This window comes from Balaenoptera acutorostrata, chromosome 7, assembly GCF_949987535.1.
Source record: "Balaenoptera acutorostrata chromosome 7, mBalAcu1.1, whole genome shotgun sequence".
In the NCBI taxonomy this organism is placed as follows: domain Eukaryota; kingdom Metazoa; phylum Chordata; class Mammalia; order Artiodactyla; family Balaenopteridae; genus Balaenoptera; species Balaenoptera acutorostrata.
Genome location: NC_080070.1, coordinates 42516001 through 42540648, shown reverse-complemented (window position 1 = coordinate 42540648; position 24648 = coordinate 42516001). Strand labels below are relative to the sequence as shown.

Sequence of the window (24648 nt, the reverse complement as noted above, 5' to 3'; positions counted from 1 at the left end):
AATTGTTTGTGCCCATACTTGTCCCTTTTCCAATTTTTCAGGACCATTTAGTCTTATGAATTTTTATCTTTGACTGTCATACCATAGGAATAACATGGCTTCCAACAATCCAAAGCAATAGTTTAGCCTGGTCTTTTAGAGATACATAAAAAATATTTACAAATGAAATTTGATGTCTAGGTTTCTGTTTATAGAAAGGGAGGAATTAAGTGGGCTATAGACAAAAGGTGGTTGAATGTGTGTTTCTAATTGTTAGAGCTGATTAATGGGTACGTGGAAGTTCATTATGCTGTTCTTTTTATTTTGTATCTGTTTGAAGTTTTCCATAACAAAAAGTTTGTTTTTTAAGTTGACTAAGAGCTCCAGTTGACATCTTTGGTTTCTATTTTTATGACCAGCAAAAAACAATAAAAAATGTTAAATATGTTTCTCTAAACTCAGTGTAATTAAACTTTAACTTTTAAATTAATGCCTTTTTAATTTTAAATTTGTATCAACTGGAATACTGCTTAATGCTTACTGACTTAAATGGTCTTGTTTATTTTCTACTAATTATGTTTTTTAAAAATTTGTTTTTAAAGAATCCCATAGGAAGATTAAATTTGGCCAATTGTACCAGTCGGCAGATAGAACCAGCCAACAGAGAATTTTGTGCAAGACGCAACACTTTTGAATTAATTACTGTCCGACCACAAAGAGAAGATGACCGAGAGACTCTGGTCAGCCAATGCAGGGACACACTCTGTGTCACCAAGTATGTATTGGGCTATAAATATTTCTATCAACTAAGTGATTGCCCACTATGTTCTTACCACTGTAAGAAATATCAGAGATGATCCTTGTCTTTGAAGAGGGTACAGTCTTAATGAGGAAACAAAACACACACACATCAGTAAGAGAGTAAGCTAATAATTAAATCAATATAGTTAAGAAAAATACAGCATTCAAGTTATATCTTAGCTTATCATGTTTTCTAGTATACTCACAGTATAGCCATTTTCAGGACAGTTACCTAATGTTCTTTGGGCTGAGTTTGAAGATTTCATGTGTAATTGAGAAGTCAAGTATTTTTTAAAGTGATTTGACACATCCCTTCCTGTCTATTCCCCAGATACCCTCGATTAACCTGCTGACTTACAAAACAATTTACTCTGCAAATTTCTGGTTGGAGATTAACAGAATAAACTACTGCGAGTGTCACTTTTCGTTAACCCTAATCTTAAGTATAAGATGCAAAAGCTTATTGCTAAGAGTCTAAGGTTCTTTTGCTTGGATGCCCAAGAGAAGCTTGCAGACCAACTTCAACATACAAAATTATGATTAGGGACAAAAGTTAGAATTTGACAGAATCTCTGTTAATCAGACTGTTACTGGATATTGCAGACAGGGAGATGGGTAGAACTGGCTCCATGAGTTTCTGATGTGGAAATATCAGAAAGTTCAGCCAAGAGACACTCTATTAAAATAGAACAAAGTTGCCCAGATACCGCCAGTTGGTTTTAAAACAGAGAAAGAGGGGATGCGTTCTTTGGAAATTCTTGATGTCTAGATTACTTTCAGATTAATTTAGTTGAACTCATCCACTCCTTTCCTTCGGGGGCCTTCTGTGCAGCAGTGATATCAGACAGGACAGGAGAGGCAAATTGGATTTATAGTCACTTTCTTTAGTAGCTACCCTGTTCATGGCCACAGTCAGTGAGGGAACCAACCAAAATTCAGTCCCCAAGTACTTCCTGACCACAATGGCCCTTTTTAAACATTACTCACATTTTTCATATAATCTTATCTTTTACTTGTTACATAAACCCTCCCAGACTTCGACCTTCTCCTGCGGTAGAAATAGTTATATCACATATTGCTCTAATTACTCTGTAGTTCACTTGCATGCAGTTTTTCTTATTATAACATTATTGTAATTTGAGTGGACACTTTATCCAAGCATTTGAGAGAGGCCCATTCTCAGCTCAGTCTTGGCTGAGTCTTTAGCTTTGCTTGGTGGCTTCTTAAAACTTATTTCACTTTTTGATCATATATTTTGCAGAGTATATACATTTTACAGTTCTGCATTCTCCTTTGTATTATTTATGTTTCTCCCCAGGGCCTTTTTGACCTATGCCTTTTATCTAAATTTAATGTATCTCGTTTTTATGTCTACTAACCAACCTTGCTATCTTTCCCTCCTTCAATACAAAATATTTATCATCTGATCAATATTGCCTACTTTGAAATATAGATTATACATTTGATCTAGAAATGTTTCATCACATGGGGAGGCAGTATTATACAGTTGAACTTTGAAGTCAACAGACCTATGTTTAAATCCTGACTCAGTGACTTACCAAATGTGACCATGGCAAGTTACTTAACTTTGCTAGCCCTCTGAAATCTCCTGTGTCAGAGGATAAGAATAAACTCCGCAGAACGACAGTAGAGGTTAATGAGTAGACACACTTAGCGTGGTGTCATGCACATGGAATGAGCTCAACGAATGGTCACTATCATTACTGTAAGTATTGTGTTCTCTCCGTTGACTAATAGATGATCAACTCACTGCTTATTCACGCTTATACCATTTCTAGTACCAGTGGGGAGAAATTATAAAGATGGAGAATGAGTACAATGCAACATACTTCTAACACCTGGCTGTCCTCTAGAGGAATGGTCTGGCTTGTGAATTAGGGAATTCCCCTTTCCCCCCCACCCTCACCTGCTGCATCAACTGGATATTCAACTTGTAGCTAAATATGGATACAAAGAAGAGATTCCTGATATGAACAAGGAGATTAGGATAGACAAAGTCTTAGGATCTTCAGATCATTTACTGTAAATACTGTGCTCTACTAATACAGTGGGACAAGAATAATGGGAGACAGTACAAAATAGTATTATCTATAAGGCCAGGTGAAGGTTCATGAGTCTGTGATTCCAGTTCTTGGGGACCCTGAGTCTGAGGGATCTGGGGGGGCTCCCATATTCAGGCCTGTGGTGCGCTTGCTCTTCTAAGAAGTGACCCATGCTCAGTGGCTGTCCTGCACCACCAAATTGCCCAGTCAGACCACCTGTACAAGATTAGTTACTGTCTTTGGTGTGAAACTCCGTCATTTCCCAAATGTAATCAGTGTGAGTTATGGTTCAGCTAACCAACCTGCAAGATGATTTCCTTTTGTTGTAATTGGAGAAGCACTTTACTATGGGTCTTTTGATTTAGCATCCATTAAAACAGGGGTCCCCAAGCCCCGGTCTGCGGCCTGTTAGGAACCGGGCCGCAGAGCAGGAGGTGAGCGGCGGGTGACCGAGGGACACTCCATCTGCCGCTCCCCATTGCTCGCATTACCGCCTCAACCACCCCACCGCCGCCGGCCATGGAAAAATTGTCTTCCATGAAACCGGTCCCTGGTGCCAAAAAGGTTGGGGACCGCTGCATTAAAAGGTGGTAAAGAGTTACTCCTTTTACTATTTAGGCTCCACCCCCCCCACCCCCCCCCACCCCCCCATCCCGCCCCAGCAAGAGTACTTGGAGATATGGAATGGGGGAAAGGATCCTGATCTTTTTGTTTGTTCATGTAGGAACTGGCTGTCTGCAGATACCAAGGAAGAGCGGGATCTCTGGATGCAAAAACTCAATCAGGTTCTTGTTGATATTCGCCTCTGGCAACCTGATGCTTGCTATAAACCTATTGGAAAGCCTTAAACTGTGGGACATTTCCAAGTCATATAGAGGTTTTCTGACTTATGTCATAAATGTTTCTTAAGAGCGTCAGTTTTGCTGGTTGCATTTTATGCTTTAAATACAAAAGGGTATGTGCCAATATTCATTCACTACATATTATGCAGTATTTATATCTTTTGTATGTAAAACTTCACCCGATTTCTCTTCTGTTATTCATAAATGATTGGAAGAAAAAATTTATTATAGTTGATTTTGCTAAATTTTAATTTAAAAACCTCATTTTCCTAGAAATCTAATTATTCAATTATTCATGTTAAAATATTTTTTTTAAAGTAAGAAATTTTGAGTTGTCTTCCTGGAGCTGTAGGTCTCAAAGTAGAAAGGTCTTCCAGGGTTGGAGACAGAAACCTCACACTTGATCATTCTTTCTGTAGCCTCAGTACTTTTTTCTAAAGGTTGTGATCATTTATTGATCATGATATATCTTGTTACTAGAGTACTGAAAAAAAATTCTAAGGGACCTTGCAGAAACATTTTTAGTAATGGAGGTAAGAACTTTTTCACAGTAGCAAATGTTTATTAGTCTGATGCTTAAGGCTGCCTTCAAATAAGAGATGTGGACCTAGGGCATATTATTGTGTGAGATTTGGGGGTTAAATGTTTTATTTAGAAGACTTAATAATCACATGGTTTACATTTACTCAGTTACTATAAATGCTGTGTGGTGCACATTTTCATGGAATACAGGCTTTTAAAAATAACTATTTTTGCTCTATAGCTTACAGACTCCTCAGATATACTTGGCAAATTAGTTCTTTCTGTTCCTGTAACAAGAACAAATGTAAATTGAAGAATCTTTATATAAGAAAAGTAAACGTTACCAAGCTACTATGACTAATACTTTGCTTGCCTAAGTTCTTGTCTTTTTTCTTTTTCACATCAGTGTATGACAGTGTCTAGACACCCATTATGAAAATCACTTGAGAAACTGTTAAGTCATGTATTACCTTTAAAAGCCTAATGCCTTTTTTAAAATTATAAAATATTGTAAATGTAAAGCATGGTCTCAACTTTAAGTACACTTTCAACTTCTTCTCTGAATTGTTAAAGTTATTGATGGCCTCATTTGTAAACACTAAATTCTGTCACCTCCTGTCATTTTATTTTTTATTCATTCAAATGTGTTTTTTCTTATATGTATTATAAAAATATATTTTATGATCTCCTACCTAAATAAATACTTGCAAATGGCTTAAGGAATCAGCTATTTAAGAAATATTATTAAAATGTGCCATGCGGCTGCCCTGCATCCTAGGCTGCAGGCTTCTCGAGGGGATGGTACTGACTTGGTGAGGGTATTTCATTCATCTTTTTACCTCTAGCCCAGTGCTCAGCCCACTGTGTGTTCTTAGAGTCACTGTTGAATCAGGAGGTGGATGAAGGATCCATTTCTGAGGCATTTCAATAGAATACGGTACTTGGATGCACATTCGAGGAGGTGGAGGATGATTCCCAAGTGCTTAGCAGAGACTGAGTAGATAAGTAATATCACCAGCCAAAACAGGGTATAGGTTTGGTGGGATTGATGGCAGGGCCCCTTTCATTTATTTGTAGATTTGTGTTTATTTTTTAAATTTCTTTTTTAATAAATTTATTTATTTATTTATTTATTTATTTATTTATTTATTTATTTATTTATTTATGGCTGTGTTGCTGTGTGTGGGTTTTCTCTAGTTGCAGCGAGCGGGGGCTACTCTTCGTTGCAGTGCGTGGGCTTCTCATTGTGGTGGCTTCTCTTGTTGCAGAGCACGGGCTGTAGGCGCATGGGCTTCAGTAGTTGTGGCGTGTGGGCTTCAGTAGTTGTGGTTCGTGGGCTCTAGAGTGCAGGCTCAGTAGTTGTGGCGCACGGGCTTAGTTGCTCCGCGGCATGTGGGATCTTCCTGGACCAGGGCTTGAACCCGTGTTCCCTGCATTGGCAGGCAGAATCTTAACCACTGCATCACCAGGGAAGCCCTTGTGTTTATTTTTGAATAGGCATTATATGTCATTATACAAAATTCAAAAGACACAAAGAAGTTAAGGTGAAAAGTATGTCTTTTCTTCTGGTCATAGCCACTTTTGCCAATTTTGCCATGTCCTCCTGGAGAGATTCTGTGCATATTACATCAACATATTTCTATTCTTTTGTTCATTAAAAATATTTCATACATACTGTTTGTTGTAAATGAAAGAAAAAGGCACAACAGTATTCCTTAGCAAACATTATATCTTAGTATATGTATAGAGGGTATATAAAGTTCAGTTTTAGAAGAAATTTAAGGTGATTGTGGAACATACGTTAGAAATACCTCATAAAAGGGAACCCTCTTGCACTGTTGGTGGGGATGTAAATTGATACAGCCACTATGGAGAACAGTATGGAGGTTCCTTAAAAAACTAAAACTAGAACTACCATATGACCCAGCAATCTCACTCCTGGACATATACCCTGAGAAAACCGTAATTCAAAAAGACACATGCACCCCAATGTTCATTGCAGCACTAGTTACAATAGCCAGGTCATGGAAGCAACCTAAATGTCCATCAACAGAGGAATGGATAAAGAAGATGTGGTACATATATACAATGGAATATTACTCAGCCATAAAAAGGAATGAAATTATGCCATTTGCAGAGACATGGATAGACCTAGAGATTGTCATACAGAGTGAAGTAAGTCAGAAAGAGAAAAACAAATATCGTATAATGTTGCTTATATGTGGAATCTAGGAAAATGATACAGATGAACTTATTTGCAAAGCAGAAATAGAGACACAGGTGTAGAGAACAAACGTATGGATACCAAGGGGGGAAGGGGGGGTGGGATGAATTGGGAGATTGGGATTGACATATATACACTACTATGTATAATATAGATAACTAATGAGAACCTACTGTATATCAGGGGGAACTCTACTCAGTGCTCTGTGGTGACCTAAATGGGAAGGAAATCCAAAAAGGGGATATATGTATACGTATAGCTGATTCACTTTGCTGTACAGCAGAAACTAATGCAACATTGTAAAGCAACTATACTCCAATAAAAATTAATTTAAAAAAAAAAGAAATACCTCATAAACCATGGGAAATACTGCTCTGAAAATTTCAGTGTTATATGCCTAGGGGGATTGTTGAAACCATTAGAGTCGATAAGATCATCCAGGGAGTATGATGGTGGAAAGAGAAGCAAGAACAAAAAGAACATGATCTTTAGGGGAAAAGTGAAAAAGGAGTGGCTGATGATTATCTTCCATGAAAGAAATACAAGAGTGATGTCTGCTGAGACCAAAAAAGGCTCTTAAGATTTGACCACAAAATCAAAAAGTGGGTTAAAGAAAACAACTGAAATTTGAAATGGTCAATTCAATAAAATCATTCAGATGAAAAATCAGGTTACACAGAGGAAAAGAATGACAGATTTGATTGCATAAAAAATTTCCTTCCTGACAAATTTAAACAAAGTTTAAGCAAATTTAAAACATAAGCCCCAGACTAGGAGAAAATATTCACAACACATTTAATAATCAAAGAATTAATACACAAAATATATAAAGAGCCCCTTTGGCCGGCTATCATCGTTTAAGCATTTACTATGTACCAGATGATATTCTTGGTGTTTTGCATGCATTAGCTCATAATCTTCACATGACCTTATGGTATGGGCATTCAGTGAGGAAACTAGAATTTAGGTAACTTTTCTAAGGCAACATGCTGTTAGCAAGCGGCAAACCAGGATTTGAACCTAGAATCCACATACTTTATCATCATAGTATGATGTTTCTCAAATTACTAAGAAAAAGAAAATTTAACCTAAGAAAGAGGGGCAAATAATACTAGTAGAAAATGTGCGCACACACACACACACACACACACACACACACACACGCAGATTCGAAGAACCAACAAATGAAAAAATGACATTAATAAACAAAAATACGAATTTAAATGGCAGTGGGTTATTGGCCCTTGAATTGTGGGAACTAGTCAGTGTTGCTGAACAACCCATACTCTTGGTGAGAATAGAAACTGCTACAGCCTTCTTGGATAGTAACTTGGTAACCTCCAGTAATCTCCGAGCTAACACACAGGATCAGACTGTCACACCAGACTTGCATGCATCAGAGGTTTTATCCATATAGAGCTTTACTCATAATTTCAAGAACACAAGTGATCAAGGCACTGGCTAAGCAGGAAGTGTACAAAATCCTGCATACCTCCTGGGTCTTTCATTCCTACTTTGGACAAGTAATAGATAAGATCTCACATGAGGTTTGTGGGACATCTCACACAGCAGGGAACCTGGAGGTAAGGCAACGTTACCATTTTGTACCCTATATAGTTATACAGCTTGTGTGACTTTCTCAGGAGTCTTGCCTCATGAATCCATAAATTCTAACTTTATTTACCATAAACAATTCTTCACCAGCCATATCCTACTAAGAGCATTCCATAGATAAGAGATCTAGCAAATATCATTAGTCTGTTAGCCAGGAGGTCAAGTTTTCAGCACATTTACAAGGAGTTTATGTGTCACCTGCCTTCTTCCTTTCCTCAGAACCAAAGGCCAGGTACTTTAACTCCTTCTTCCCCACTCTCCTCAGATGAACTTTGAGGTGAGCAAAGTTACATAGAAGGCTGGTCATTATGATACTGTTTTTAAGGGGAAAAATAGAGATAACCTGAAAGTCCATCAACGGGAAAGAAAATTGGAAATAATCTCAAGCCCATTAATAGGAAATCATGGCGCACCCTTTCTACAACACTCCATGCAATGTTCAAGAAGAAAAGGAATCCATATATATATAACTTTCCAGAACAACTCATGGGAAAGAGGGATATGCCGTGCGACATGAAACTATATATGTAACATACCTGTGTATAAATACCTAGATGAAAGTGTGGAAGGAACCACACCAAATTTTATATGGGAAAGTGTAATGGAAAGGTTGGGAGTAGCACTGGGTGAAGAAATGCTTTGACTTTTGACTCTATTTCTAGAATATTTGATATGTTTACAGTGAAAATATTTTCATTTTGCTCGTGTTCGTGCACTTATGAACACTTTAAAATTTAAAATCGGAATGAAACTTTGAGTGACTGGAAGACTGAGTAGAGACTACAGGATGTTGGATTGAGACGGGAAAGGCGCAATGGGACAATAGTTTGGTGGGGAAATACTGAGGCAGGATATTTGTTACTGCGCTGATGGGGAAGAGCCAAAGGTGAGGAAGGACCTGAGGATAGTGGGTAAAAAGGAATATAAGAGATGGGGGAGGAGGAATTTGTGGAGCAGGATGAAGGGTGATAAGACCCAGATGATAGGTGCAGTTTAGACCCCATCCCAGCAGTCAGCAAGTTCGTGGGAACTTTGTGAATAAGTATGGTGGAATTGGGGCACCCAAACTATGCAATCATGGAGGACTGGACAGAGATCTGTAGGTTTTACTCCTTATTCATGAAATATGCTGGCTACTGGGAGCCTTGTAGAGGCTGGGGCAACTGCAATGTGGAAAATTACACAACGGTTTCAAATATGAAGTCAGAGCGTGACCAGCTATAGCAGAGAAGGAGACTCTGCACAGGCCTCTATGGTAGTAATCCCTAAACCCTAACAGTTTATACCCTAAAAAGGGTCTGAACCCTAAAAGACTGTATGACCCCCTCCCATTTGCAGGGACCACCAGCAGGCCCTGCCACTACTTCTAACTCCTTTGTTTTTGTTGAAAGCAGAGATATGAGAGCCACCTGACTTGCAAAAGGATTTGTTATTCTGCCTTGAGAGTCCAGGAAAACTGCTATTTGAATTGTCCCTTTTCTTTTAGTTTGGGAGGTTTTTACATACCAGGAAAATGACATGGACCCTACTGACACAGTGTGTCTTGTTACAGCTGCTCAAGGGTTGAAGTCCGGGTCCCCAGTTGACCTTTGCATGGATGGTGGTGGGGCCATGTTTTTTTCTGTGGTGTTTGGCTGGGATAGGGTGGTTATTGTCTAAAAGTTTTCTGTCTCGCTAGCCTGCCTCTTTTCTAGTCCTTCAGCCAGAGAGAGCTTTTCTTGCTGCCATTGGCCTCTCTGGGTTGCCAGCTTCTCTAGCATCCAGTCCAGAATATATCACACAAAAACCAGAGAACTCACCATCGTGTTGTTCCTTGGGTCTCAAGTTCTCTAGATGGGCTACCTTTTTCTTTCCACCCTTCAGATCTTCTGGTGTTTGTTTTACATATAATGCCCAGGGCTTTGGCTGTACTTAGGGGGAGGTATAGGGAGAAATGCATCTATCCATCTTGGTCCCACTGATGCAGTTTTAACAGTCTGTAATTTCCAGAGTTCTCAAGCACATCTTGTGAAATTTAATTCTGTTAATTTAAACGATCCTCTCTATTATGGGATAAATTTTTTCTTTAATTAATTCTATCAAGAAGTGTCCCCAAAACTGATGAGTTTTTAAAATTGCTTAGGCAATTTTGATAGATTCAACTGACTTTGAATACCTTTCCATGTGTTTATTGGTCCCATGTATTGCTTCATTTGTGAATTCCATATTTTTGTCGTTTGTCCACATTTCAATTGTCCTCATTATTTGATTTGTAAGTTTATATGTTAGGGAGATTAACGTTCATTTGTATGTGTCTGCACCTACACTCAGTTCCTTTACTTGCTGAGCATTCTTCAGCTGCAGTTTGAATATGGTACCTTCAGCCACATGGTACCTACCACATAATCTGTTGGGAACATTAAATAAGACAATAAATATTAAGGCCTCAGACCAGTAAAAAGGCAAAGAGTAAATTCCTGAGAAGTGGTAGTGATTGTTTACTGTGGAATTAGATGCCCAAGAAAGTCTGGACAGTGGCAGATATAAATCTGATTGGGCCAGCTGTCTTCCCAACACCAAGATTTCTCTTCTTGCCATCTGAAGTTAGAGGTTGCTGGAAATTTAAAAGTGTCTAGAAATTCCCTTGGCAATGAATAACATTTTATGGCATTTATTGAAGTTTTGTCACAGAGAAAATAACAGTAATGATACGATTTTAGAATTGCCTCTACTCAATATAACATCTTTTTCTTGTTTTCAAGACTTCCTTGAGAAGTTAAAACAACTTTCACTTCTATAAAAGTGGAAAGTGGACTTAATCTGCTTTCTTCCAAAAGTTAGACTTTTACGTGAGTGAAGTCATTTAAAAAAATCTGTACTTCCCAAGATTCAGAGGTTTGGGTGTAGTATACGATGTTTAACGAAACGGGAGACTCCAGGCCAGAAAGATGAAGACTTAGAGGGTATAGAAAATTTATTCTTATGGGAATATTGTAGATGCTCCGTATTACCTATTATTTTGCTCAGTTCTTAGAAATGTTATGTGCCCCTTGGGACTGATAAACAAGGTCCAGTTTGCTTGACTCCACTTCCCACAGTGCATTTGAAATAAGCATTGTAGGGAGAGCATCTTCCCATCTTTTGGTTACAGATTGTTGTGGAAATTTGTAATGTAATCTTAAAATAATATGAAGCCCCAAACAATGTATTCTAAATCAAAGCCAATATTAAAGTTGATGAGAAAGAGTTACCATAGCTTTAATCGTCCCAGTCAAACGAAAACATTTAGAAATTCAGGAAATCTTATATAAGAAATCTTCTGAGAATAAAAACCAAAGAAAAAACACAAACTGATCAAGTCATTTATCCACTTTTTGGCTAGTATGTTGAGAAGGGAATGGCATAATGGAAGAACACACCTTGGCACAGAACACCAGGCTAGGAAAGAAAAGGAAGACTTGGGATATACGTTCCTTTTCTACAACCTAATTCTATGCTTAATTTTTTTCAAACTACTTCATTACTCTGAGCCTCTGGCTTCCTGATTTATAAAATGAAAACACAACTCTGAAGGTATTGTGATATGAAAATTCTTTATGAAGCTTGGCCTGGGGTGTACAGCTGTGAGTCCCAATGGAAAGTTGTTGCTCCTTAAGTGAGATGATCACACTGAACATGGTGTGTGGTACACAGCTGGTGCTCAATAAATGTTTGCCAAATGAATGTGCATTAAACCAATTAAAATCTATTGCTAATTTGCATATAGTCTGGCATAAATAACACTCATGTATCTTGCCTATAATATTAGCAGGTAGCACTAGGAGATCTCTAAGGGTCTTTACACAGAATTCTAGTGTGCCAAGTTTAAAACATGTATTTTAGTGGTGGCCCAGAGTTCCTTTGGGGTAGCAAAGGAACTCTTGCTACCCCAAAGGAACTCCTTGTTTTGGAAAATGCCTTGAAAGGTGTGGCGGGGACTGTAGTGATCCCCTCTTTCTGTAGTGATAGAGCTCAAAGCATGGCACGTAGCTGCTCAGAATAAAGACTACATTTCACAGCCTCCCCTGCAGGTCATAGTGACCATGGGACTGAGTTCTGGCCAATGGGATATAAGCACAAAGTTCGTAGCGCAAAGTTTGTAGCAGCTTTTGGGAACCTTCCTTTGGAGACACTTGGCCTGTGCCCTTTGCACTTCTCTGTTCCATCCTTCCTCCAGTTGCCAGCTGGAGGAAGAGAGCCAGGCCCTAGGGTGTAGAGCCACCTGGGAGCAGAAAGGTGCTCCATTTGTTTGTACCAGTGGCAACTATTGTTATGATCTGAACTTCACATCTTGTTGAGGCTTGGTATACATTTTTACTTGGGACTCCACAGCCTTCTCTCGAGACTTCCTCTTGAAATCTGCCTTCTGTCATTCCTCCTACCCACTCACTCTTGGCAGGCAGTTTTCCATGGTTCTGTTGCATTTCTGCACAACTTGCACTTATCTTGCAAGTTTGTTCTAGACTATCTTTTCACGGATGTTGTAGAAAGGTTTTGGAAGATGAAGTCTCTGCCTCTGGAGCAAAGAACAGGTTTGCTTACAACCTTGGAAGCTAGAGATAGTGTCTTTCTTGAGAGCAAAAGGCAGACGTACTGCTCATTATACAAGATGCAGTTTTCCTAAACACAGAGTATTTCAACCCAGAGTATGTGCAGGTGTCATCTGGCCCTCGTTGCATTGTCCTATGGGAATTGAGGTTTGGCGAACCAGCACAAATGCTGATACTCTGACTACTATTGTTGCTGTAATACAGTCCTTTGTCCATAACCCAGGATTGTCTTCTGTCAGCACACATGAAACTGTGGCCGGCTAAATGGTTAGCCTGCAAGTAGGATAAAAATCTCAGACCCTTTGCCTACCTGAGTTTGTCTGATCTGCCTCATGTTTCTAAATCCCAACCTGGGGTAAGTATGGAGATGCAAGAAAAAAAAAAAAAAATCCCAGGTTGTGAGAAGCAATGCTCATCGAGGACTGATTGAAGGACAAGCATTTTTAATGTTACCCTTGGAACATGCACTTTCAGCTCAGGCACTTATTCTAAATTGTGTTTCCATTTTTTTGCCATCCGCCTATTTTGATGGACATGATAAGAGAGAGCAATGGGAAAATTGACTGTTGTATACATCTTTGGGATAGTTGCAAGGACACTGACTACAACATTATGCAGTGTCCTTTTTATGAGGACCTACGGGAAAAATTTGTCTCAGGTATTAGGAAAAGCTGCATTTCTGTTGAACAGCTGTGGTGTGCTTGTCCTATGGACACTATAAATCTTGTAACTGACTGTGTATCTCAGCACCTTGGAAGAATGAAGCCAAATTTGTGGTCTAGCTCTTGGAATTAATTGAGGCCAGACGGTATGCATTTGATATATTAAGTTTACCCTAGGTTGTTTTCTTCAATCTGTTTCCTCATTTATTTATTCTTCTGTTTTTACAATATGCCTATTTTTCCATTTTTATTTTAATCAAATCTTAAGGGTCTGATATTTCTACAAAGTTTATTATAAGACCAGCACTTCCTGCTTCCCCCATCCCCGTCCCCATGGCTCCTGAATTCTGTCTCTTCCTCTCCCAGGGTTAAAGTCCTGGTTTTGTTGAAGCATCTGAGAATGACGCTGGGAGGTACATTCATGAGAGCTAACTGGTCTAATGTCATTAGTCTACCATCATACTTCACTGATAATTTGGCCAGTTGTAGAATTCTAGGCTAGAAATAGTTTTTCCTTAGATTTTGAGGACTTTGGTCCATTGGTTTCTAGGTTCCAGCATTTCAGCTGTGAAGTCCAAAGCCATTCTGATTTTGATCCTTTGATGTGACTTGTTTTTTCTCTCTGGAAGCTTTGTTGGGTTTTCTCTCTGTTCCGAGTGTTCTGAAATTTCAGGAAAATAATGGGCATTTCCGAGGTCTTTTTCCATCCACTGTGTTGGGCTTTTGTAATGTGAGAACTCACATCCTTCAAATGAAGGTCATTTTTCTTTTCTTGTCTTTTTATTTTTACTTTACACTGGAGTATGGTTGATTAACAATGTTGTATTAGTTTCAGGTGTACAGACAAGTGATTCAGTTCTACATATACATGTATCTATTCTTTTTCAAATTCTTTTCCCATTTAGGTTATTACAGAGCATTGATCAGAGTTCCCTGTGCTATACAGTAGGTCCTTGTTGGATACCTATTTTAAATATAGCAGTGTGTACATGTCAGTCCCAAACTCCCAATCTATCCCTCCCCCCTTCCCCCACTGAAGGGCATTTTTCTCTGTTTCTTCAATAATCTCCTCTCTTGCATTTTCTGAGTTCCCTTTTTAATGATTTTATTTAGGTTTTGGACCTTCTGGGTCAGTCCTCTCACGGAATCTCATGACTCTGGTTTTCCTTCTCTCTATTATTAATTTCTGTTTCTTGTAGGATCTCAATTTATTAGCTTCCTATTGCTGCCATAACAAATTACTATAAACTTAGAGGTTTGAAACAACACCCATTTATGATCTTAGTTTCTAGGAGTCAGAAGTCTGGGCACAGCATGGCTCATTTGGGTCTTTGCTTAGTGTCTCACAAGGTGGAAATCAAGTTGTTGGCTGGTTGAGCTCTTATCTGAAGGTTTGGGAAGAACCTGCTTCCAAGCTAATTCAGGTTGGTGGCAGAATTCCATTCCTTGTGGTTGTAGGACTGAAGTCAGTCCCCTTTTCCTTACTGGCTGTCAGCCAGGGGCTGATCTTTGCTCCTAGAGGCTACCCACATTCCTTCTCATGCTTTCCATGAGCACCTAGAGGCCTTTCTCAGGTAGTGTCCTTACCTGAGGCCCCTACACTGCACAGCCCTCTCACATCTCAAATCTCACTTAATCATTGGGATTCCTCTTCTGTAGTTAAGGGCTCATGTGATTACTTTGGGCCTTACTTGGTAATCCAGGATCATTTCCTTTCTTTAAGATTGGCTGATTAGTAACCTTAATTGCACTTGTAAGTCCCTTCACAGTAGTACCAAGATTAGTATTTGCATAACTGGAGGGTGGGGATCTTGTGGGGACATTTTTGGAAGTCTGTTTATGACACTCCTCAACTGTATATTGCAACTCTCCTGTTTCCTGAATTTTTTTTTTTTAAATAACATTCTGTTCTTGGGACCTGTGGAAAATAGCTTCTCTTCCTTTGAAGATCTTAGTGAAATTATTTTCTTTTAAGTCTCCCCCCGCCCCTCCCCACATATTTTCTGTTTCCTCTAAGTTTCTTTCTTCTGTTTGTTAGTTTGGGGCTTTCTTTTTTCATGTTAGAAGCTTTCCGCAAGTGTTCAGTTTCAGTCCGTGGCTCTTTGTCCATGTTTATGAATGAGGGACTAAATGCTGACTGCAAACCCTCTATGTGGCAGACTCCACTTAAGTATCATGGGGTGGCACATTTCACTGCAGGTCTACAGTGTCAGTATATGTGGGATTATTTTCTATGACTGGTTAGAATCCCCAGAGAAGAATGTCCCAGTCCTTGGTGGAGGACCCGGCTGCCGGTGAGGGAGGGGCCTGGGAGCATCTCCAGATTCAGCGGACAGCCTTCCTAAATCCTCCTGTTTCCAGTGCGGTACCTCAAACCTCACTCTGGTGTTCTGGGGCAGAGTCTCTCCGGCTCACCATTTTCTCAAAATAAACGTACACCATTTTGCTGAGGTTGGGGAAGGGATCTAATGTTTCTTAACAGATTTTTCAAGCCACCGTCCTGTTTTTAACTCTGATTTTACCCTCGATTTCAGAGGTACCTGGTGCTGCTTGTTTCTGAGATTTTGTGAAATTCTGCAAGGCAATGCTGGTGGTTTCTGGGCTTCCCCTCCTCTGGTTTGGCTCTTGGCTCTCTTGAGTTGACCAAGCCAGCTGCTTTTTACCACTTTCCACATGCTGTTGCTGCTGTTTCCTCTCTCACTGACTTTGCGTAAATTATGAGTCTCTTTAACAGAACTCCATTGCTGTCTTTTTGTGGGCCTCCATGAGAGAACCAAGGTAAACACATCCGCCCAATGCACCATCATTACTCAGAAACTCCATACATTAGATGTAGGATTTTATTTTTAATGGAAACGCCTTAAATCCTTTTTGGAATGTGATGAGGAAAAAAAATCAATTCACTAAATTAATATTGTGTCTGGGAATCTGGGAAGTTAGCTTCTGAAATGAATTTTCTCATCTGTAAACAACCTGAAAGGTTTGCTATAAAGATAAAATGTGACAATATTTGAGACTACCTAGGACAGTACTTGACATGCAGTTGACATACAATATATGCTTGTTGAATAAAGGAATCAAATGCATTCACACGAAACCAAAAGAAAATATATACATATATGGGGGGGGGGGTAGATATGGTGAGCCAGGGCTGGTTATAGACATGTGGTGCCCAAAGTAGGGTAGCAATATGGAACTCCCCCAAACCAACGGACTCCCCATGTTTGTTCAACATTTATTTAGTTGGTGGTTGAAGGGAAGAAATGAATTTTCTCTTTAAAAAATTGTATATCTCTTTTGAATTAAGGGCTTGTTATTTAGAATAAATGTAACATTATATTTTAACTTTCTTAGAAGTGTCTTTTTTGGGGCTTCCCTGGTGGCGCAGTGGTTAAGAATCAGCCTGCCAATACAGGGGACACGGGTTCGAGCCCTGGTCCGGGAAGATCCCACATGCCGCAGAGCACCTGGGCCCATGTGCCACAATTACTGAGGCCCAGGCCCCTAGAGCCCGTGCTCTGCAACAAGAGAAGCCACCACAGTGAGAAGCTCACGCACCGCAATGAAGAGTAGCCCCTGCTCGCTGCAGCTAGAGAAAGCCCGACGCAGCAACGAAGATCCAAAGCAGCCAAAAATAAATAAATAAAATAAATAAATTTATTTTAAAAAAAGATAAAATAAACATAGTTCTCTGACAGATTAATGATGTCACCTTCTTAGACTATTTCTGAACTTCTTTTATGTGAAGATAATAAACATTTGCAGGTTTAAGTCATTGTCACCTGCATTTTCTGTTATATGTTGCCAAACCTAAGCCAAACATATATACCAACAGCTTCCCTTCCCTTACTTTTATCTTGTTGCCACCTCTGAAATGGAGAGGAATACCCTCTAGAATTGATAATGACAACCCAAAGTCTTGGATTACTCTTCTAGGCTGTTGCTGCCACCACTGCTGTTGAAGCAAAAGTGAAACACATTGTTTTGCTAAAAGTTATAATAACACCCATGGCCATAGCTTCCAAATCCCAGGTGCCCAACACGTTGGCATCTACCAGCAATAAATAAGTACTACTCCTCACCTCCACCCTTTACCTGTGGAAGTGTCTCCTTCTTAGAAAACGTGCACAAAATCTTTGCATGCAAAGATTTGAAAATCACTTTATCAAAATAAAATAATTTGAAATCACTTTATCAAAGTCAATGTAGGAATAGACCTTTAGTGGGAATTCATAGATATATGCTGAAAAGAGTCTCTTGCTCAGATTTACTCTTCCTCCAGCCTTCAACATTTAATTTTTAAAAATTTTCAAAAATACAGAAAAGTTGAAAGAATGTTACAATGAATTTTACTCATACTCCTACCAAGGAGATTCAATAGCCATTAACATTTTGCTGCATTTGCTTTGCCTATACTTATATATATTTAAAGCTAAATCTATATCTAGAGCAACTTTTTGTTTGGCTTACTATTTGAAAGTGAGTTGCAGACATCATTTTTTCACTCAACATATTCTAAATTTCCAAATTGTGTTTCATGTGGTCACGAGAGGGCCAAAGGCATATTTTCTAAGTGTTTTCAGCCCAAGAGTGTGTGTGGCTTCGAAGGAGGTCTTCAGCCTTGGTGTGGGTCAGGTGAAGGAAGAGTACGAAGAAGCAGTGTTGCAAAGTGAACAGCAAGGCTATTTGCATTTTGTTGGCCCAAATTAGGGAACTATTTCCTTTGTTCCTAAAATACTGAAAAGTCAACCAAACTCCACCAAATCAGTTCAAAAACATCTGAGCCTATAGTGTTGACTCCTGGATATTTCTGGAAAGCCATTTTTAAGTAGGGTGACCAAGTCGTCCTGTTTTGCCTGAGACTTGGTTTTAGCATTATAATCCTGGGATTATATCCTGCCCTCTGTCCCAGACAAAACTGGGTGGTTGGTTACCCTACTTAAAATAATTCTCTGACTTAACCTCCCTACTGAAAGAGTTGGCAATTATTTCTTCATTCACTTAACAAACCCTTACTGAACAGATGTTGAGGTGGACCCCGGGCTAGGGTTGGCCATGTATTGTTGACTGTGACACGGTCTTTGCTCTGCAAGGATTTGACACTATCTGCTGTATTTGCCATGGGTAGTTAAAGACAAATCTCTGTGTTTTAGAATTGAAATTTCTTTTCTCTTCAGGGTTACAGGTAGGAGAAAGAATGAGAATGGCTTTACAGGGAGAATAATCTGGATACCTAAACACACTTTGTCCAATTGTAGGCGGATTTAGCTGTCTTAACCTTACATTTCCAACCATGGTTCCTTAACACAGAAAAGTTAGTGAGGAAGATAAACTTGTGGCTACAATCTCTCATTGTCTCCTGAGAGCCTTCAAGCTATTAAGCTGCTCAGCGTCCTTTGAAGTAAAAGCAGGTTTTTCACAATCCAACAGTCCATTTGTGAAAAAAAAGCTGATGACAGATTCCTAGCAGGTTGTGCTTATGGCTTAGAATCAGTGTCTCTGTCCCTGAAGAAAGTGACAGTGTCACAAGCGCCACATTCTAGGCTTTATGGCCCAGGAGCTTTGAGCTTCTTTACGAAAGGGTACTACTGCTGAGGTAGGAAAATATTCGCAGCCACCATGTCTTATTGTTTTAAAATGCTGAGAGCTGTCTGATCACTATAAGGCCAGGTGTTGGGTTTCTTCATGTCTGTGTTTCCAGTTCCAGCCCAGCACCTGGCTGGGAGGAGAGTCTCACTGAAGTTGTATCAAATAGATTTGGATGAAAAAGGGGGAAAAAAAAAAAAGAATTTAGATCACTTTACTAAGTAAAAAGTACAAATTGAAAAAATATAAGACACAAATATTTCAGTTAAAGTCTAGCATGGGTGTGAGCTGGCGAGATTGTAGGGAGTAGATGATGATTCCTGGTGAATTTATCTTCTGCTCTGACTTGATTAGGTTTCTGTTGAAAATACTTAAGCAAAGATGCAAAGATTACTGTTCTCTTGTTTAACTAAACAAACAGAAGTCCCAGGCAAAAATTTGAAGAGCCTAAATTTGCACGTTTTTACCTCTATAGGGCTGCTGTGCATTCTGCTTCTGTGGGTGAAAGGCCAGTTCTATGCTTCAGTTCTCAAATTCAAAACCTGTGAGGAGCTTTCTGCCCGTGGATGCCGCCGAGTAAGCATCGTTGACGTCTCCCGCCTCCACTGCCGTCATGTCTAAGTCAGAGTCACCCAAAGAGCCCGAACAGCTGCAGAAGCTCTTCATCGGAGGTTTGAGCTTTGAAACAACCCATGGGAGTCTGAGGAGCCACTTTGAGCAGTGGAGACGCTCACAGATTGTGTGGTAATGAGGGATCCAAACGCCAGGCGCTCCAGAGGCTTCGGGTTTGTCACGTATGCCACTGTGGAGGAGGTGGGTGCAGCCATGAAGGCAAGGCCACACAAGGCGGATGGAAGAGTTGTGGAACCAAAGAGGGCCGTCTCAAGAGAAGATTCTCAAAGACCTGGTGCCCACTTAACTGTGAAAAAGATTTTTGTTGGTGGCATTAAAGGAGACACTGAAGAACATCACCTAAGAGATTATTTTGAACAGTATGGGAAAAATTGAAGTGATTGAAATCATGACTGACCGAGGCAGTGGCAAAAAGAGAGGCTTTGCTTTCGTAACCTTTGATGACCATGACTCTGTAGATAAGATTGTCATTCAGAAATACCACACTGTGAATGGCCACAACTGTGAAGTAAGGAAAGCCCTATCTAAGCGAGAGATGGCTGGTGCTTCATCCAGCCAAAGAGGTCCAAGTGGTTCTGGAAACTTTGGTGGTGGTCGTGGAGGCGGTTTTGGTGGGAATGACAACTTTGGTCGTGGAGGAAACTTCAGTGGTCGAGATGCCTTTGGTGGCAGCCGCGGTGGCGGTGGATATGGTGGCAGTGGGGATGGCTATAATGGATTCGGTAGTGATGGAAGCAATTTTGGAGGTGGTGGAAGCTACAATGATTTTGGCAATTACAACAATCAATCTGCAAATTTTGGACCCGTGAAAGGAGGAGACTTTGGAGGCAGAAGTTCTCGCCTCTGTGGTGGTAGGGGCCAATACTTCGCCAAACTCTGAAACCACGGTGGCTATGGTGGTTCCAGTGGCAGCAGTAGCTATGGCAGCGGCAGAAGGTTTTAATTACTGCCAGGAAACAAAGCTCAGCAGGAGAGGAGAGCCAGAGAATTGACAGGGAAGCTACAGGGTACAACAGATTTGTGAACTCAGCCAAGCACAGTGGTGGCAGGGCCTAGCTGCTACAAAGAAGACATGTTTTAGACAATACTCATGTGTATGGGCAAAAAATCTCAAGCACTGTATTTGTGACTAATTGTATAACAGGTTATTTTAGTTTTTGTTCTGTGGAAAGTGTAAAGCATTCCAACAAAGGGTTTTAATGTAAATTTTTTTTTTGCACCCATGCTGTTGATTGCTAAATGTAATAGTCTGATCATGATGCTGAATAAATGTGTCTTTTTTAAAAACAAAAACAAAAACAAAAACCTCTGAGGAATCCTATTACCAGCTCCCCTTCATGGAAACCAGCAGCCTTTGTTACAGAAGCTTAAGAGCTGTCAGTAAACAGCTTGGGGACAAAGATAGTCACTCACTGAGCCTGTTCCATGCCCTTGTTTGACTCTCACAACTATTATTATTCCCTGCAGACAAGGCACTACTATTACTCCCACTTAACAGATGAGGAAGCTGAGCCTTAAGGAGCTTATGTGATTTGCTGAAGATCATGCAGCTAGTAAGTGATAGAATCTAGGTGTTTTAGTTCCCAGATCAGTGGTCATTCCATCAAGTTTCTCCTATTTTACATTGGAGACATGATGACGGATAAAGTATGGTTTTCAAGAAGGAAAAAATCATGACTCATGTAAATATAAAATGAACATATGTCAAAGGTTTTCTGTAACTCACTAATTAATGAGGAACTGGTAAGACACTAAAACGAGTTTAAAGAGCACTGAAGAAGTAAGATATTTCGAGGCAGTGTTTGGTAAGATTGCTGGGTTAGATGTAAAACCGGTCAATGTCCAACAGGGCAATAAACTATTGCCTTTGGGGTTATCTATTCTAGTGAACATAAATTATTTACATCTCCACTGAACAAAATTCTACAAATTAACCTCTGTCCCCAAAGATTTGTGAAATAGCTCAATCAATAGGAAGTCAAGCTCAGCACCACAGTATAAGAACACCTTGTAATCTTTTCTGCCTATTTACAAGTTTCAGATAATTTCAGACAGTCTTTCAAACGTGACTTTTGATTGAATTTGACAGATACATAAGAAGTATGTACCTTCCCTTTTAAGGAAGAAGGTACTTGTGCCATTCTCCTTACACACTGTAGATTTTCCTTTCTTATGCCATTATTCTTGTTGACACCTGATACATTACTATTGTTGACAAGTAATACATACGCCAGTTCAAAACCTGCAGGAAATCTGTCATCAGCTTTCTTATGTAAAGATAAAGCTGTGAAAAGCCTTCTCATTTGGTAAGAAAACGGACTTTTGAAACACTATATGATTATGACCCGAAAAGTCTTATGTTCTTGTAGTAACTCACTGAATTTCTAATTAATTGAAATTCTAAGGGCAAAAAGTGGGCCTTTTCCTATATTAGACAACTAGTATTTACCTGATTAAATTTCTCTGCTACAGTGGAAAGACAGACCAGAGTTGGACTATCTGATTTTTGCCAGTTACGTTATTTGAACCTTACTTTCATTATCTCTAAACTGGTAATAATGCTAAACCACATGCATTCCTCAGTTTAAAAGTATTATTAAGTGTTCTTTATCTCTGTATCATAAGTAGCAAAATATTTAACCAAAATATAACTGGACCATTTTGATTTTTAAATATCATGCTATTTTCTGGTAAGATCTTCTTGGGGGGATATAACTGCTTTGACCAACTAGCCACAGCTGATGAGGGTCCATCCATTTAACTTCCCCATAAAGTTAGAGGTTAACTTATAAAAGCTGATATGGTGTGTGTGTGGGTTTGACCTGATAGAAGATAACCCCAAATGTTATGGTATTATTGCTCTAAGGGAAGTTAATCAGTTTTATATCTAATCTGACATTCTCATTTTTGCATTCGTTTTCTCACTATTATAGCCTTATTTCTCAAATGCTCTTCTTGCCAGCTCTTTTGTCTTTCTGCTGATATCCTCATTAAGTAGTTAAGTAAAGCTTTGCTTTATGTTTTCTAATTGTGTGAAAAGTTGGTTGTTTTTAGAAGTAGGTTTTTTTTTTTTTATCAGTTTGAGAATTAAGCTTTTAACAAACTAAACAGAAACAAACAAAAAACCCAACAACCCAAACTTGATTACAGAATCTTGGAAGAACAACACAGATTTTCACCGAATAGTCCCAGAGACAGAGTGGAGGGGATTATCATGCACAGCTGCCAAAATGTGCCCTGTAAGTTTCTCTGTCTCCCCAAAGTCCCAGACACCTAAGTAGCTGCCTAAATTCTGTTTGTCTCTCTCCCAGCTCCCTCTTCCAGTCCCCACAGACCCCAGGCTCTGCTGTTCTCACCTCTCTCCCCTCCTCTGGCAGACACACCCTGAGGCGACCCCCACTGAATGACATTGAATTTTATAATTTTCTCCTTGGGTGAGTGTGGGAGAAACTTGTGACTTGTTTCTAAGCAATAAAATAAGACTGATGTGATGAGGTGTATTCCCGTGATTTCGTTTCATTATCTAAGACTGTTTTAGCAGATTGGAAGGAGACTTGCCTATTGGCCTCAAAGAAGCCAGCTGCTGTTATGTGAACTGGCTATGGAGAGAGCCACATGGCAGAAAATGGCAGAGTCCTCTAGGAGCTAAGGGCCTCCATCCCATCACCACAAGGAACTCAATTCTCCCGACACCCACTTGAGCTCGAAAAAGGCCCCCAAGTACCAGGAAGGAACGGAAGCTGACCAGCTCTCAATGCAGCTGGTGAGACGCTAAGCCAGCTAAGCCAGCCTGGACTTGATCCTTTGTGAGTAGATCAAGTGAGATAAATCCATAGTGAGATAATAAATGGGTGAGGTTTCAAGCTGCTTAGTTTGGGTTAATTTGTTACAGAGCAAAACCCTCTCGATCTCTTGGCTTCTTTCATTTGCATCCCCATAAACTTCCCCTTCTCAGGAAAACTAAAGGATCTTCTTCAGCACCACACTCCTGAGAAACCAGAGAGTTTGTGTGTGTGTGTGTGTGTATATGCATGCATCAGAAACAGACCATAAGTCTCACTTCACCATCTCACTATATTAAGTTGCTCATTCCCCTAGTAAAATCTATTGACTAATAACCACCCAGATGCCAGTAGGCTGCTCTCAAATATGTGTGTGCATTTCTGCTTCCACAAGCAAATGGCAGAAGAGTCAATGTTGTTTGTTCCCAAATCTGATCATACCAGTTGTAAATGTTATTGTAAATGACATAGTTAAATATTACATAAACTGAAAGTGGGAAAAGGGATTTTTTTTTTCCCTATGAGAACTAGGAGATGTTCTATAAGGAAAGTGCTGTCATATTAAGTAGAAAAGAGGAAAATAATAGAAATCTAGAAGGATATTGCTCTGAGATTACTTCACAAGTGTCTTTAAATTCTGGTTCTTTTTAGGGACCTGAACTTTGCACATTGGTTGTTTATGTAAGGAAGAAGCTGTATAGCTCATTTTGCACTTCAGTTAAAACGAAAGGCCTTGGCCTTACAATACGTTTGATGAATGAAAATGAATATTTGAGATGTGTGTGTAATCTTTTATAATGCTTTCCCACTTTAATTGACTTTTTCAATTATTTGATTGTGCTAGATAAAAGGCTCCTTCTGAATTTTAATTTTAACACTTTTTCTGCTGTCACAATAAGATTGCATACAAGAAATTCTGTTTTTAAGAAAAGGAATGTTTTGAGCTTACTGGCTGAAAGTATTTTAGGAAAAATCTAAGGCCTTGTCATAAAGCTAACTCTTGCATTCTACTGTTTATCTTAGAGCAGCAGCAAAAAGAGCTGAAAAGTTAAATGAGAGGTTTGACAACAAAACAGGAAAGTTATCTCCACGTGGTGGCTCTTGACATGTTTTCAAATGCATAACGTAACAGGGTTGGAAGATACTGTTATTGCTGACCTTGGCAAAGAATAACTGGCTATTGCGAATTAATTTATAAAAGGTAAATAACAAAGGACTCCCAGAGAGGACTTCCTCCCTCCTCCCTCCTCCCTCCCTCCCTTCCTTCCTTCCTTCCTTCCTCCCTCCCTCCCTCGCTTCCTTCCTTCCTTCCTTCCTTCTTCTTAGATCTATGGTTTATAACCCATATTTATCTTAAGGCATAATGAGATCC

The 24648-nt window shown here is 39.5% G+C and overlaps 1 protein-coding gene and 1 pseudogene across 3 annotated transcripts in view; both read left to right on the top strand.

Annotated features, from left to right (window-relative positions):
- ANLN (anillin, actin binding protein) overlaps positions 1–4933 on the top strand; it is a 54456-nt gene extending 49523 nt beyond the window's left edge. For all 3 annotated transcript variants that reach the window (XM_057549948.1, XM_057549947.1, XM_057549949.1), the window contains 2 exons: positions 582–754; positions 3568–4933. In XM_057549948.1, the coding sequence (XP_057405931.1) occupies positions 582–754; positions 3568–3691 (297 nt within the window). In that variant the 3' untranslated portion in view covers positions 3692–4933. The remainder of the gene's footprint in view (positions 1–581; positions 755–3567) is intronic.
- Positions 4934–17796: 12863 nt separating this feature from the next.
- On the top strand, positions 17797–22715 carry LOC130708599 (heterogeneous nuclear ribonucleoprotein A1-like; annotated as a pseudogene).
- Positions 22716–24648: the final 1933 nt, after the last annotated feature.